General features: G+C 37.6%; 1 protein-coding gene across 2 annotated transcripts in view; it reads left to right on the top strand.

Annotated features, from left to right (window-relative positions):
• The window catches only part of plxnb1b (plexin b1b), an 89414-nt gene that overhangs the window by 45580 nt on the left and 26336 nt on the right, over positions 1–17498 (top strand). For both annotated transcript variants that reach the window (XM_088337828.1, XM_088337829.1), the window contains 13 exons: positions 1614–1770; positions 3023–3131; positions 3266–3374; positions 4637–5419; positions 6647–6781; positions 6855–6977; positions 9672–9765; positions 9837–10003; positions 12171–12322; positions 12584–12689; positions 12754–12890; positions 16457–16633; positions 16697–16880. In XM_088337828.1, coding sequence (XP_088193954.1) covers positions 1614–1770; positions 3023–3131; positions 3266–3374; positions 4637–5419; positions 6647–6781; positions 6855–6977; positions 9672–9765; positions 9837–10003; positions 12171–12322; positions 12584–12689; positions 12754–12890; positions 16457–16633; positions 16697–16880 — 2433 coding nt within the window. The remainder of the gene's footprint in view (positions 1–1613; positions 1771–3022; positions 3132–3265; positions 3375–4636; positions 5420–6646; positions 6782–6854; positions 6978–9671; positions 9766–9836; positions 10004–12170; positions 12323–12583; positions 12690–12753; positions 12891–16456; positions 16634–16696; positions 16881–17498) is intronic.

Here is a 17498-nt window from a genome sequence, read left to right as displayed (position 1 = left end):
GAAAAACGTTCACAGCCTCAATATGTCGAGATTGTCAGAAGAAGAGAGGACACATGTTTTTGTTTTTTACCCACAGAATTTACAAAAATATAAAATTTCTATCTTTAAAAAATTGAGACCACACAATTCAATAGAAGAAATGTACACACGCAGTAGTTACTAGCAAGACTGCAAAAAAAAAGTGAGTGTGACGCTAAACTTGAGGCTCTGCTTTTGTACATGTAAAAGAAAGGTAAATGGTTTGCATCTGTATAGCGCTTTTTAAGTCACTGAAAACCTCTCAAAGCGCTTTACAATGTGCTTCACATTCACCCAGTCAAACACACATTCGCACCCCGATAGCGGCGTCGGCCATGCAAGGCATCTACTGTAAATTCCGGACTTTAAGCCGCTACTTTTTTCCCAAATTTTCAAACCTGCGGCTTATTCAGTGATGCGGCCAATTTATGTAATTTTTCTAACGGCCGCCAGCGGCGCTCGAGTACAAGAGGTAAGATTTAGACTGCTACTTCTTAGCTTGTGCACAAATTAAATTAGCGTAGACAAATCCTCATCATGCAAATTGCAAAAATAAGGCATGTGATGCAACTTTCAAGCTAAACGCAAACAAGCAGTCCGATATAGAAGGAAACAGAGCTACCGCACGTAAATTTTACTTTGCGAGCGTGATGCCAGTTTGTTTTTGAGTAAGGGAGAGTGCGATGACGTCTACATAATAAAGTCTCTTGCCCATACTGAAGGAAGACAATTTTGAATACGTCATTTATAAGGGGGAAGATAAGGACGGTTTACTGTGCTTATTACAAGTACGTTATGTTTCTTTAACAGAGCTGTTTACTGTGTTGAGAGCGTGTTGCTAGTAGCGTTTTGCTACCCTTCACAGGCACGGTTTGGGATGAAAGTTATAATATCATTATTAAAGCTTTGAAAACTCTCTCGGTGTACCGTCTTTCTTTGTAAATATGTGTAACCATGTATAATATGTATTTGCAACTGTACATTTTTGTAATGTATTTATTTTAGAAACTTATTCTGATATGTTTTGTACGAGCAAATGAGAAAGAAGGGGCGGGGCAAACGCGGGCTGACGGGAAGTGGAGTAAAGGTGAGACGTTTTTGTGGACGCGGATGTATTTTTCCCACCCTTACCTTTGGAAATATACACTTTTTTTCTTGGATTACTTTCAACGGGCACCCGGACTCTGCAGGTCTGCATTAAATTTTAAGTACCGGTATCATTTTCCATTCATTTTGCCGGCTGTGTTTTTTGGACTTTATTGGGTATGGGTTAATTTCGGGTTTGAATCGCGTTTTTTTCAATGTGGCCGCGTGCGGCTTGTGTATGTACAAAATCGGTTTTCCTCCTGAAATGTGGTGGGTGCGGCTTATAATCAGGTGCGCTTATCACGGGCATTGGGGTTTCTGTATCTTGCCCAAGGACACTTCGACATTTTAGCCAGGAATCAAATCTGTGACCTCTCGGTCCCAAAAGGAGTGCTCTACCTCCTGAGCTACTGCCGCCTGATAGCCTTTGTTTCCCTTAATGACTTACTTTTTCATTTATGTCTAGTGTGATGTGACATTTGAAAGGCGCTACTGTGTTCTCTCCGCAGGTGTCTTTGTCAGTTCCCGGGCTTCCCGTGTTAGAAATGGGCGAGTCGTATTTGTGTTTCTTCCAGGAGATCGCTAGCCCTGCTACAGTTATTGGAAGTGGGGTTACCTGTCACTCGCCACACAGCACCCAAGTGCCGACGGTAGCTCCTGGGCAAGGTGAGATTTTGTGTGCATCTACTCAACTCGAATCTTCTACTACTGTTGTACCTTTTACTAACAGATTTAATTTGTTCTGGAAGTATTTTTGTAACCTTAAAACTTCGTAAGTAGGGACACATTTTGAATTTTAATGTACTTATCTGTTCCAACCCCAACAAAAGTACAGTATATATTTTTTTTAAATCATAAGAGCATCAGACCATGAAACAAATGCATGATAAAATTAGTTACCACACAATAAACATAAAACAAGAGGCACGTAATGTAAAAAACAAAGAATAAATGAAATGATGAAAATATAAATTTTTCCCTTTTTGCCTCTGATCCAATGACATCTGCTTTTTTCCGGGTGATTCCTTTCTAGAAATTCTGAGACTTCTTGGAATTTTGCTATAATGTCTTCATATGGGCTGATTGAGTGATGGCTTTCTTGCCGGAACCCCTCCTTCTCCTCTTCTCTGAACTCTTAACCGTGAGGGTGAAACAAAGAGCATGCTGCATGCGCACTGGGTTACCAGGCAGATATGAAGCGATAGCCAGTTTGTTTACGTTCGAGAAACTCTGGGAGGGGTTAACAGACGCGTGTACTGTACTGTGATTTTGACTTCATATCCTGAAACGCCTTTGTAACTAGAGGCAGTAGTTTCCCATTCAGGTACTTCTTAACCTGAAACTTTCGTATGTATAGACATTTGTAAGTAGAGGGATCACTGTGTTATTATTATTATTTTGGGTTGGCGTTGCTCTTTGAACATAGGTGAGCTTCAGTGTAATTTAAAGATGCAGAATATGGATTGGGCCTAATTTTGACGTCGCGGTTATGGGCCTGAAAAAAAGAGTTGATGATTAGTCAACTGACGCCATGCTATCATATTCAATCAGCCGACACTATATGTTAGAAAGATTCTAACATGTATTTTCCTCACTTTAACATATTTTGATTTTGTATTAAAGTAGTAGCCCAACTTGGTTGTATCTCCTCTCTACCTCTTTAATTATTATTGTTCTTTTGGGTATTGGAAGGAAAATACAGATACTGCACATCCCTAATCATCATTTTTATTTGTGTCGGAATTGCTCTTTGAACATAGCTGAACTTCACTCAGATGCCAGAAAATATTTAAATGTCAATCATGTTCTCAAAATTGGTGATCTTTAAATGTTGTGACACTTTAATTGTACTTTTCTGGTGTTTGTCGTGCATTTCGGGGCATGTTTTTGATATCTCTTTCTGGATTTTGCTCCTCAGATTTCGTTACGGTGGTCTTGTCCCTTCGATTTGGCGATGTCGTTGTTGCCGAGCGGGATTTCATTTTCTTTGACTGTGCAGCTGTCAAGCATCTTTCCGGGAGTATGCTGTGAGTATCATTATGTTATAGTGACCTTTTGCTTTAGCTCCTGCTGTTATTTTTTTTGCAGTGTTTGTAATTAAAAGAAAAATGATGGGCGTGATGTGATCATAACACCACTTTGTGTTGTCCTCCATTTTCAGTTGTCGCGGTTGTGTTCTGAGTCGGTGGGGTTGTAATTGGTGTGTTCACCAACATGCTTGCACCCACAAGCCCACTTGTGACCACGGTGTCATCATCTATAATCAACACGTAAGTTTAAGAATATCAATAAATAAGGAACGCACCTAACAAACATTTTTTGTTAGATTTTAAGGGATTTTTTGGGGCTTCATTTTTATTTCTTTCATTTGAAAACGTGAGAAGGAGCTTAATGCTCTCAGATAGTTTGCCATCGTCATTTTTATTTAAATTTTGGACAAGTACTTTTATACCTGATCTTGGTGACAACATTCCGAACATTACACTGAGAATAACAAAATCTTAATCCATTGGCAAAAATTTTGGTTTATGTGCTTATATATAGTTTTTTTTTTATTTGAAGGAAAATAGAATCGTCTTTATTGTCACTGACTGAAAAACAGTAATTAGTTACAGTTACTAGTTGCTTCGTTTAAGTTGTAACTTTGTTACCTCTCAGATTACTGACACCAAAGAAAATTGCATTACAAGTTACAAATTACCGTATATACTCGCATAGAAGCCAACCCCCAAAAAAACAATTTAATTAAAATAGCTACAAACAAAAGAAAACATGTACACCAAATTTTGGAAGCATTTAAGCTTTAATATATCTTGGCCTTTGCTATCTTGATGGTTTGCAAATGAACACTTAGCCGAGACACTCTTGATCCATTTTGTCTCTGTGCTTCAAACCACCCCATCGCCTTCTCCATTCATAGGTACTGTCAAAGAGGTTTGCTTTCTCCTCTGGGCATGGTCTATTGAAAAAATAATTTTACAAATAAAAAGACGAAGATCCAGCGCAATTTTACCGTAAATTCAATACTAACGCCCCATTGATTGAGTTGCCACGCCCACATTCCTGTATAAGCAAAATTATCCTATCTTGCAGCGGTTGGAATATTTTTTTTTAAGTATCTATTTTTATCTAGGTAGAAAATGTTTTAGGAAATTAGAAAAATTAGCTTTCGTCTGCTAAATCCTTTTATTTTAATCATGATTTTCCTATTTTATTTGAGAAACCACCCAAAAATTAGAAAAATTAAAAAACTAGTATTTGCCCCAAAATTATTTTGTAGATCTTAAGATTTTTTAAATGGAAACAACATAATGTTGACAGATTTATAAAATTATAACTCTATAAATTCTTCTTTAATAAACCACTGAGAGACCAATTAGATATTGAAAAAGAAGAATTTTGACGTGTATTTCAGATGAAAATTCAAATTCCATGCGTGTTTACATCGCTTCTTTTTTTTCATTTTAATCTTTTGCTTTTATTTGAGTTTTGTCTGACTTTGTCCTCATTGTCCTACCCCCAACACACACAGTTTCAATTACCCACATCAGCTCCTCCCACTACCAAAACTGTGAAAACCTTCCCTACCACCACCACAATGACGTCAACAACTATCATTGCAAAAACCATACTGACAACAACCAGCACGGCTGCGACAACCCCTACCCGGACACAGACGGCCCCTGTCATTGTCTTGACCACCCAAGCCACGACTACCGCTCCCAGGTTTAGCACCCCTGAAGCGACCCCTCAAATTATAAGCACACAGCCCGCATTGACTACGTTCCCGGTCCTTGTTACCCCCAACGAGGAGGACGGTCCACCCGACACAGGCGAGCTTCTGTCTGTCAATGGAACGGATGCGGCGGTTGCTGAAGTCACAACAAGTGATGAGTGGGACACAACACCCACGTTGACCACATTCATACCCCTTCTTGCTTCCGACACACCGTTGGTGACAACGGAAATGGACAACGAAAATATTGGGGGGACTCCAATCTGGGTGGGGCCGCCCACCTCGACGTTATCCACCTCTCCTCTGCCCACGGCGTACACAAAGTCTCCCACCTCACCAGCAGCCACCTCGGTGTTACCGCAGGATCCTCCGAACACGAGTGTCAGCCCACTGGTGCCCAAGCCGCAAGACGACATCCCCACCAACGGCACAATCCTTGCGGAAAACGACACGTCCACCTTTTCGGCAGCCACCGTGCTTTCGGGCGATGGGGAAGTGGACCGTATGCCAGCAGTTTATCCCCATTTGGTGGATACCGAGCTGGATTACCAGTACGATCCCGCCGACGGACTCCTCCCGGTGAGTCGAGATCGCCCCACGATTCTTTGTATCGGGCACATCTTCCCAACTCCTGATTGGACTTTAGCTGTCATCAATATGCAAATCCTCCTTTACAGAAATCCTTCATCTTTATTTTTTATTTTATTTTATTCCCAAGGAGCTCAGTGTATTTCTTCCGAGACCATTTATCATAGCATCATTGCTCCCTTTTTTTTTTGCATGTGAGTGTGAATGTATTAATGCTCTCCAGTATAAAATTTAATAAGACTTTAGAAATTTCCCCATATTTTCGACTCCTAGCTGACTCGAGTATTAAGGAAACCAGCAGATGTGAAAGTAGATCTATTGTCACTTCTTTTTTAATTATTTTTTTCACTTTTAAAATACAGATTTGGGTTTATCTCTGTATTTTCTTATTTCAATTCTACTAACCGATAGTAATTTTGAAGGATATTTAAATCGAAGCCCAAGAGTGCCAAAACGAAAAAAATAGAAATGACCCCTTGATACAAAAGTCAAGTCAAGTCATGTTTATTTGTGACGCCCTTAATCACAAAGAGTCTCAAAGAGCTGCACAGACAACAGATTATTGCAAACCACACACTATAATGACACCATCCCCCGATCTAAAACCTACATGAGGGCAAATAATACACAGATATTGTCAACATAAAATATAGGTCTTTCCTATGCTATAGAATAAAAGTGTGTTTAAGCTTAGATTTAAACTTTTCCACTGAGGTTGCAGATGGAATCTCAAGGGGAAGAGCCTTCCACAGCACCGGGGCCCGAATGGAGAACGCCCTCGAACCTGCGGATCTCTTCTTTGCTCTTGGGATCACTAGTAGACTGGCATTTTCAGAGCAAAGGCTCCGAACAATTTTACCAAATATAAGGAATTTATTAAATATGTATATTCCCGTTTGAAATAGGTGTCATTATTATAAGGCGCTTGCCTATTATTATTTTAAATGATTGATTAAGAAAAATTGAGGTAATTCCAACTAAAATTGTCAAAATGATTGGCCTATGAAATGGGGTAAAACATTTTGGAACACTGTAAGTACATATTTTCTTATAAAAACAACCCCCCCAAAAAAAATCATTTTCATTGCCTGTTATTTAGTAAAATGTTTTTACGTCAAAAATACATTCATATTGATTGCATTTTGGCACTCTCGAGCATCCATGTGTCTAGTTGAGCTTTGATCAATCATCAAGAATCACTGAGGGATTTTACCACAGGGAGATGAGGGTTCCTACGTGAGCTGGGGCTCCTCCGCTTGCCCGTGCGTGGAGAAGGTCCAGGGTTCTTCCTTGCTTCCTGTTATGGTGGAGAGGAAAATCACTTTACTAGCCCGCAACTTGCATCTCTATCAGGTACACAAGCATAACCAACTACTGTATTAAACTCGCCAACAATCTCCCAGTAACAAGTATTTGGCTTGTGCAGGATCCAGAGTTGGACTACCAGTGCGTTTTGATAATTGAGGGCCAAACTGTGGTGGTGGATGCCTATGTGGAGCCCAATGACTTCAATCCATCCAACTTTGACATCACTTGTCAACTACACCAGGTGAGATGTCGTAAAAAATATCTTTGTTGTTAAATACAACGAGAAAAAAAATCCAGACCCCATTGGCAGAAACGTTTGTGTAGTTTTAGAGTATTTTTTTCATTATTTTATAGTATTTAATTGTGTTTTTTTCCAAGTGTAATAAGAATATCTACATTTTAGGACATGTGTGCTTGTTTTATCTAGAATTGAAAAGAACCCGTTTTGCTTACTTTAGGCGTGATTTAAGTTATTCGAGAGATAAGATTAAAAATCTTCAAAAAAGAAAAAAATTATTTGCAGTGTTCACTACAAAAAGACATCTTGCTTAGTATAAATCTTTGTAATCATATAGATTTTTGCTTTAAATTTATTTATATTGTTTCGTGAATAAAAGAAAAGAAACGTTACTAAAATAAGCAAAATTGCCTTAGCTACCAAAAAGTAGATCCTCTCCTCCTTTCTCTTACTTTGCAATACTTAAAGATATTTTATCTTGTATTTTTTAGTTAAGACAAGAGAATGTATAGTTAAAATAAGCATGAAAAAAGATGTCTTCAATTACAGATGGTAGATTGTTTTGCTCATTATTTTAAAATATTTTATCTTGTTTTTCCATAAATAAGAGAATGAATACTGAAAAAGAGCATACTTTTCTGACCAAGCTCATGGTTGATCTTTTTGTTTTAATCTTGGGTAAAAATCTCTAGTAAAATGAGCAAAATTTCTACTACTGCTAAATATTAGCATTGCTCTTTTTAAGGTGGTATTTTCTTATTCTTTTCCTCGTGTTTTATATAACAAGCAAGAAAAAAATATCTTGACTTTATTTTTGTTTAAACAGGCACCTGTAAGGTTTTTTCCCATCTTCTTTCTATTCTCCAGTGACACTTTCCGAAGTTCTTTTTCATTTTGATTTGCCCCAAAGCTTCCGCAACCATAGCTACAAAGAACACAAGGCGGTCCGAGATATATTTATGACTTTTATTACTGTGACTTTAGCACGTAAATCCCGGTAATTATTATCACAAATCACCCGCCTGTGTAAAACTATCCTGAAAAAATGCAATTTGAGGTCTGCGTAAAATGAGATTGACTACATTTAGTGACTCTTAATCCAAAGGGGGTCGTCAGAAAAGGCCAAACAGCACCAGAAAAATGTTCCCTCATTTGGTTTTCCTCACTACCACAGTTATTACAATTTCACTATATCACAGATTTTCATTTACTTTTATGAGGTATTTTTTTTCTTTTCCATACTATAACGTCATTGTGTGCAATTAAGCTTTTTATTACTTGAGACGCCTATTTTAAATTGTACGGGCAACTTAAATAAAGACAATACAATTTTTGCTCAGTTTCTATGCACAGTACTACCATTTCACTTAATGATTAAACCCTTGTTTATTAATTCATTGTGTAGTATGTAGCACCTCCTTAGAAGTACCTTCTCCTGCTTTCTCCCCCCGAAAACTAAAAAACTAACCGAAAAATGTTTTGCATTCACTTGAAAACATTGTTCACAAAAACGGGGAAAAAAATGAAGAAAGAGCAAAAGTATTGCAACTAAAATACTATCTATCTACCTACACTGGTCATACCCCTCGAGAGGGGTGACCATAACTAAAATTCACAAAACAAAATCTGAAAAACTGGAAAAACACGGTGTTTAGAAAAACAAGGGGGGTGAGAAGCTGAAAAAAGAAGAAAAATAATGCAAATAAAGTTTTCCCAAAAAATATCCGAAAACTCAAGAAAAATAGAAATTATATTCTGGAAAAACAGAAACAAATATTTTAAATGATGGTCCAAAACTTGCAGAAAATTTATTTTTTTAATTTATTTTTTTTACAGAAAAAAAATTACTGCAACAAAATGAAAATATAGGCAAAAAACTGGAAAAGACATTTTGGGAAAATGAGTCAAAAAAACGAAAAATTTACAAAACCTAAAAAAAAATAGACAAAACTTTTTAGGAAAACAGAAAAAAATATTCCTAAAAACTGGTTAAAAATATTTAGAAAAATTGAAAGATAAATCATTAGAAAAATAAAACAAACAAAAGTGTTTGGGAAAAACAGGAAGTATCCCAAGTAACGGACCATTTAACTAATTGTCTTATTCTGGATTTTAACTGTTTTCAGAGTGTGAATGTTTTCTTAGAGTGTATTTTATTTGTCTACTTGCGTCATTCCCAAAAGAGTTTTTTTTTTGCTGTTTTACATTATTTCTTGCCACCATTGAGAATTCCAAGTAAATCATTGTATACCAATAAGAAATATGTGTAGGTTTCTAGAATATAATTTTTATTATTGTTATTGATAATCATGTACTGTATATTGTATACAATGAGATTAGGTCAAGTCATGTTTATTTGTGACTCCCTTAATCACAGAGTCTCAAAGGCTGCACAGACCACAGATTATTGCAAACTACAGACTATTATGACACCATCCCCTGATCTAAAACCAACATGAGGGCAAGGAAAAACTCAAAAACCTCAACATGAGGAAAATGAAGAAACCTTGGGAAGGGACCGCACATGAGGTCATTCCCCTTCTAGGATGATCAGGCTGCAATGGATTAGATTAGACGTGAAACTTCAGCAATAACATAAATAATACTTAAAAGAAGAAAAAAGAAAAAAAAATGTATGGAAAGGCAATATTTCCATTAAAACCAGTGAATGTTAACCAAAGTTTGTGCCTTTTTCAGTACACATATTCTTCCCCTGTGGAGGAATATCAAGCCATGGTGTATGTGAAGAGACGGGACACCTTCCATGTGGACAGCTCTCCTGATCTTTACGGTAAGTTTTTATCCCAATTTTGGATTGCCAATCTGTTTTTTAGAGCCCAATCTGAAATTTACAAATTGCAGTGACGCTGTACAACTGTTCGGTGGGCCGGGCCGACTGCAGCCGTTGCCACACAGCTGAGCGCAAATACTCATGCGTTTGGTGCGGAGGCGCTAAAGCAACTTGCTTGTATTCCGGATCCTGCGCTGAGCGTGTGCAGGAGACATGCCCGGCCCCGCTCATTCATTCAGTGAGTCCTTCCCCAATTTTGTCCAATATATATATATATATATATATATATATATATATATATATATATACATTTTAACCAGGGTGTTTTCTTTTTATAATCCTACAGTATTTTCTCAATTTTAATGCAATATTGACAGCAAACATGACCTCAATGGCCTTATTTATTTCAATTTTGTTTTTCATCCTAAAAAACTGATCATGTGACAATATTCGCAGTATACAAATGCAAAAACGAATGACGTCAAAAGTATCCACACCAAAGATACCGTCGTCTGCTACCAGTGACTGAGACGACTCGTATTCGAGACGAGATTGTTTTTGTATGCAAAACAATCTTCCTGTTTAAAAATTATTATACAGTGTAGACAATTTGAAATTAGCAAAAGTATAGAATACGAGGAACCCGTATAAACCTTATTGCAACCTTATTGCAAGTAGCTTTATTCTTTGATTATACATTTAAATTACTACTACTATAATAATTATAGGGGAAAAAGACTTAAAAGAATTATGGAGAACAAGAGAGAACAGGAAAAAAAGGAAAAAAAAGAAAACAAAAGAAGGGAATATTATTACTCAAAAAAATCTTTCACTATATTTTCAACTTATTTTTCTTGTTAAAAAGTGAATCGCGTGCTGAATATGAACAATATTTTCACCAGTGTCTGAAACTCATGACAAATAGTTAGCAGACACCAGTGCAGACCACTCTGAAAAGTTGCCCGCCCAGCCATAAAGTGACCTGCCCCATTTTTCACAACTTGAAACACAATAAGACAGGGGTCGGGAACCTTTTTGACTCAAAGAGCCATAAAAGCAAAAAATATTAATTTTATTTTGGGAAAGAGCCACACCATATATTATGAGACAAATTTACTAAATTGCTAAACCCGCGCCCCAGACAAAAGCTTAGTCTTCAGCACATTTATTTTTGATGATTTGATAAAAATTATGAAAAGAGAATAATGCCAGAGCCCCTGTCCCAAAATCAACAAACATACCACTTTAAACTTGTCTCTTTCTTGCAATGACTCAAGATCGGTTAAACTCCTTTTGACCCTTTTTTATCATACATATTGGTTTCAAAACCAGATGCAAGCATTTATTTTGTAAAAACGTCACAACATTCTGAGAATAGGGAGCCTTATGTGCTTACCTTTGGCGAGAGATGGGAAGGAGTGCTTGTACTTTTTGCATAGCTCCACCCATCCCTCCCACTCACCCAATCAAATGACTAAGTTCTCTTCCGGTGTTTTGGCGTATTTACAGTTCTGTGGATTCATCATAAGGTATCTGAACACTGAACACAGATTACATAGTGAACTTTTATATAAAGGATTCTTTAGCGTTGTACAGCTAAAACGAGTTTTTTTTCCCCCATATTTTTGTGTGACACCTTGACTGTAAATTGTAGTGAAAAACGTGCCATATATATACTGCGAAGTAATCAGTTATCAGTAAGTTTCGGTTTGGCTTTGCGTGTAACTTAATAGGATGGACAAATTCAAGTTTTGGACAAGATGGAGAAATTTTGCATGCAATCAAATCTGTCTCTGAGCCACAGATACTCGTAGAAAGAGCCATATATGGCTCGCGAGCCATAGGTTCCCGACCCCTGCAATAAGACGACTAATCGCAAAAAAAAAACATTGTTGCAAAGTATTGAGGATTGATAATCCGAATATATAAGAGAACAATACTCTAAAATTAAGTTTATTATAAATCTACTTATAACATTCATTGCATGTATATGACATGGTTGTTTTCCATCTGCCATCAGTATTTACCTGTATTTACTCATCTTCATTCATGCATCTGCTACAAGCCACGTGAACTCCTCTTTCCACGATGCTTTTAATTTACGTTTACGTTTTGTAACGTCATAAATTTTGTTAGCTTCTTTTGAATCTTTCTCCTGGTACTCAGGTTTTGGCTCGATTCCTAACCACTTCTTCATTTTTCTTGTGTTATCTGTGCGTCTACTTTGGAAAATGATATGCAAATACGCGACCTTATAACGCTCGGGAAAGTCTGGAAGCACAAAGTTATTCGGTGCAGGCTACTGATTGGCTGCTGAGTATGCAAATTGCCAAACGTTACGTTATTTCAGACAAGGTTTTTACATATAAATGAGGTATATTTTCAAGAAACCTTTTTTCTTTCAGATTGAGCCGCTCTCCGGCCTGCTGGAAGGTGGAACTTTGGTAACCATCACGGGCTCCAACCTAGGTCAAAAAGCAGATGACGTCTCAGATTCTGTGTCGGTGGCCGGCGTTCCCTGCGTGGTGCTTGGCAGCCTCTATGAAGTCTCTGCCAGGTACTGACCAGCTTCAATGCAAGTAAAAAATATGACAGTGAGGGATTATTTTGTCCTGAATCTTATCTTGTGGGGTGTTATTCTTCAAGTTTTCTGTAGTTAATGTTGTGTTGCATATACTATATACATTAGTCAATAGGATATCCATGTCTCTTGGCACTACTGTCAGTGATTGTTTTGCTAGAAAATAAAAAATTGTATAGGTTTTTTTTTTTCATGATGCAGAATTCCAAAACCCTGATTGTGATTTGTGGCTTGCAGGATTGTCTGCAGAACACAAGCCAGCGATGGAGAGAAGGTGGGCCGAGTCTCTGTTAAAGTGAGCGGTGGAGAGTTCGGCTTGTCCAAGCAAATGTTCAGCTTTCAGGTACAAAAGATTAGACTCTTCATTTTATGAGAAAAATCGATGCATTGATTTTTAAACCTTTCAGGATCCATTTGTGATGGGGGTGCGGCCTGAAAGGGGCCCCAAAGCTGGAGGGACAACTCTCACCATCAGTGGACGGAACCTTTTGACTGGCCCTGCTTCTGATATCACTGTCACCGTGGGTGGGGTGCTCTGTGACATGTGAGCAATGTCGGATTAAAAATCTCCCTACCCTTTTTTCCCCATATTTTTTGGGGGATTTTTTTGAGGGGTCCAGGATTAGTTCATCTTTAGGATGTTCCATTGATATGAAATAAAATCGTTCCAGGGTGACTACACGGCGGAAAAGAGAAAAATAATAATTCTAAAGAAAGCGTTCTAAAAAACAACAAAATATTTTGAAAAATATAGTTTAAAAGAACAGAAATTAAATTCTGAAAAACAAAACAAAGATTATTCCAAATACCGTATTTTCCGCACTATAGGGCGCACCGGTTTATAGGGCGCACCCCCAAAAAATAGTTTTTGGTCCTATATCTTCCATAGATAAGGCGCACCGGATTATAAGGCGCTACAATGGGAACGTCGACAAAACAATCAGATGATTCAGTCAAACTGATTACCCCCTTAACATTCCCAAAGCTTGCAAAGAAGCAAATACGTGTCGTAGACACGTGCGGATGCGGTGTCCGTACGATGTCACTTAAATGCGTCATTTCAAATATCATTCGGAAGGTTAAAGTCTTGGAATTCAAGAAATGCCAACCATTTCTTACTTTCTATTTTCTTTTTCGCTCACAACTTTTACTGTGCATATGATAACACTTGGAATTGAGTTTAATTCACTCAATTCATCACAGCAACATCAAGATCGTTCTAAAACAAGATACCGGGAAAATATAAAGCCGCATAACTCACCCAAGTTCTCACGTTCAATAATGATACGCACTCACAACCGTGAGTGTAGTAAATCCAGGAGAGTAAAATGTTTTCAAATACAGACTAATGAAACATGTTTCTTTATGGCCAAGTTTAGCAAGCTTGCTATTCAGTCATCTTTTTCGGCCAATTGCAGGGTTTGTTTTGGCCTTCTAGCGTATCCGAGGCTCCGAAAAACTTCAGCCAATAGCGATCGATTTAACGGATGATTGACACATCTTTTTCGGCCAATTGCAGGGTTTGGTTTGGCCCTCTAGCGTATCTGAGGCTCCGAATTACTTCAGCCAATAGCGATCGATTTAACGGATGATTGACACATTGGTTAGCCAATGAAACGCCGGTATATAAATCCCAGCATACACCGCAGACGGGGAAAAATCGAGTTGGCGGCTGTTGCATAAGTTGCGAGACCTTGCAAATTTAATATTGATCCATAAATAAGGCGCACTGTATTATAAGGCGCATGGTCAGCTTTTGAAAAAAATTAAGACTTTTAGGTGCGCCTTATAGTGCGGAAAATACGGTAAATAAAAAAAACATATGAAATACATAATAAAATTTGAGAAAATCAGAAAGTTATATGTCGAAGTGTCCTTGGGCAAGACACTGAATCCCTAATGCCCCCAATAAGCAGGTCAGCGCCTTGCATGACTGCATGGCCGCTATTGGTGTGTGAGTGTGTGTGTGTGTGAATGGGTAAGTGTGAAGCAAATCGTAAAGCTCTTTGGGAGGTGTTCATTGACTTGAAAAGCGCTATATAAATGCAGACCATTTACCATTTACCATCAAAAATAAATATTCAGAAAACCAATAAGAAATTATTCAAAACAAATGAAAAAAGAATATTCTAAAAACGTTTAGAAAAATAAAAAAAATATGTCCTGAGAATAATTATTTTTTTTCATCTAAAAAACAGAAAAATCATCTTCAGGAAAACAGAAAAAGAAATATACAGAAAACCAGTAAGAAATTATTCAAAACAAATGAAAAAAGAATATTCTAATAAAATAGTTTTATAAAACAGAATTGCAAAAAATGTTAAGAAAAAATAAAAAAAATGTCCTAAGAATAAATATATTTTTTTATTATTCCAAAAAACAGACAAATTAACTTCAGAAAAGCAGAAAAGGAACTATTCAAAAAAACTGAAAGAAATCTGAAAAAATGACCAAAGAAATTATTAATAAAAAAGTATTCCGAAACATTAAAGTAAAATACCTTATATTCTCTTCCCCCCCCCCCCCAAAAATAAATAAAATAAAACACAAAAGTCAAACCATTCCACTAATGAACAAAGCCCCTAAAGAATTTGTCAGAAAAACAGTTGTGATTGATTTGATTTTTTCGAGTCAATGCAAAATGTTTTCGTTGTCAAAACACTGGTTATTTTCTTTAACTGGCACAGGCTAAATTTAACATATTATGTGCCAAGGTCAGTAAAACATTAATTTCCAAAGTTATATATTTAAAGTTATATATACTTGGTGTTCCAAAAAATTGGATATCCTTGATCCCAAGAGCCAAGAAGAGATCCGCAGTTTCGAGAGCGTTCTCCATATGGGCCCCGGAGCTGTGGAATGCTCTTCCCCCCTGAGAACCGATCTGCAACCTCAGTGGAAATGTTTAAATTTAAGCTTAAAACACACTTCTACTCTACAGCTTATGAATAACCTATATTTTATTTTGACAGTATGTGTATTATTTGCCCTCATGTAGGCTTTAGATCAGGGGATGGTGTCATAATAGTCTGTCGTTTGCAATAGTCTTCGATCTGTGCTGCCCTTTGAGACTCTTTGTGATTAAAGGGTATACAAATAAACATGAATTGACTTTAAAATGTAAATATCATAGAAAGTAAACGATAGGAGAAATCATAATTAAAAAGGATTAATGTTGAAGATCCTAAAATTTATTCTTCCAAATCTGAATGCGAAATTCAAAATCATGTGGATTATGGTAACGATTTCATAAATGTCCAATGTGTATAGCGCTCGAGACACGGCATTTGTCAAGTCGGTAATCCAGCTCCTGCCTAACATAGCATATCTTGGGCAAATATATTGTTTTTCGTTTCATATACAAATTATCTGCTTGTGACTGCGTAGAGAAATTCATTTATTTATTATGAATATTGATTATTAATATGCAAAGGATATCATTTTTTTTAAACACCCTGTATATTAAAAATGAAAATAGTCATGTTTATTTGTGACGCCCTTAATCACAGAGTCTCAAAGGGCTGCACAGAACAAAGACTATTGCAAACTACAGACTATTATGACACCATCCCCTGATCTAAAACCTACTTGAGGGGCAAATAATACATATTATCGACATTAAATATAGGTTATTCAAATAATATAGAATAGAAGTGTGTTTTAAGCTTAGATTTAAACATTTTCACTGAGGTTGCAGATCGAATCTCAGGTGGAAGAGCATTCATTCCACAGCACCGGGGCCCGAATGGAGAAAGCTCTTGAACATGCGGACGTCTTCTTGGCTCTTGGGATATCTAGTAGACCAGCATTTTCAGAGCAAAGGCTCCAAACAGGAAGATAAGGGGATATTAAATCTGAAAGATATGAGGGAGCCAGTCCATGCATGATTTTGTATAATACCAACAGAACATTGAAATCACATCTTAAGCTAACAGGGAGCCAATGAAGGTTAGCTCAAATCGGGGTCATGTGATCAAACTTTCTTGCCTTAATTAAAAGCCTCGCTGCAGAATAAAATAAACTACAATAAAGAAATTCTTGTATTGAAGTTTCAAGGATGTCATCACTGGTGCAATTTCAAAAGGTGTATCCACTGATTTTCCTCTACAGGGTGTCTGAGGTGGAGAGCGGCAGTCTCCAGTGTGTGACGGGCATCAGTAACAAAACAGGCAACCATCAGGTGACACTACATTACGGCAACAGCCGGCGCCACCTGCACAACGCCGCTTTTCGCTACACTCACAACCCCAACGTCAGCCACGCCAAACCGGCCAAGAGCTTCCTCAGGTCAGTCGCCTCAGGACCGGACAGCGCCCTTTTCGACAGTTTAGTGACTCTTGTTGTTTTTAGTGGCGGCCGACTCATCTACTTGTCTGGCCATAACCTGGACGTGGTGCAAGAACCCCGAATGCTCGTCACGCTGTCCCCATTCGAAGCTGTTCGAAGACTTGAAAAGAGAAAAAGGAAGAAGCGTAGCGGTCCTTTCAAGGAAAGTCCCATCTGTCCTGAAGATCAGCTCTGCTCTGAAAAACAGGTGCGTTTACACCGAAAAGGGCGATGTACAGTGGCCCCTCTACATATAGATATCCAGATGCTACAACTAGAGACCCAGTTACCGCGTGCGTTTCCGTGGTTATCTTGGGTGATTTTTGGAGGCCAGGAACAGATTCATTGATGTTCAGTTATTTCTTATCTGGAAAATCTTTTCGAGATACAAGAAATTGTAGATAAGAGTGTTTGATAGCTACTTGGGTCCAACTGTGATGGTTTTTGGGCCGCCGGGAACAGATTGGTTGATTTTTAGTTATTTGTAATGGGAACATTTGTTAAAATTCTAGATACGAGATGTCTTACGAATATATTGCCCGACATATGAGAGATACCGAAGTTATGGAATTTGTACGATATTGAAAAAGAAGGATGCCATCAAGGCTATAAAACCGACAATGGGTGACACTATTCTTTTCGAATTGAGAACCGAGATTCCTGATGAGATGGAGAGACTTCTGTTGTTGTAGATATGCAACATGGAGCTGGTAGGAGATACCATCACAGAGAACATCATCTCAGTGAAGGCATATATTATTTGTGTCAAGACCAGAAAGGAGACAGGTCCCACTTGTGTTGCGTTTCTCACAAGTTTTATTGGAAG

This window comes from Urocampus carinirostris, chromosome 6 (assembly GCF_059441175.1).
Source record: "Urocampus carinirostris isolate Australia breed hairy pipefish chromosome 6, RoL_Ucar_1.0, whole genome shotgun sequence".
Classification (NCBI taxonomy): Eukaryota; Metazoa; Chordata; class Actinopteri; order Syngnathiformes; family Syngnathidae; genus Urocampus; species Urocampus carinirostris.
The sequence above is the reverse complement of the archived record's forward strand: the minus strand, read 5'-3'. Positions and strand labels throughout refer to the sequence as shown.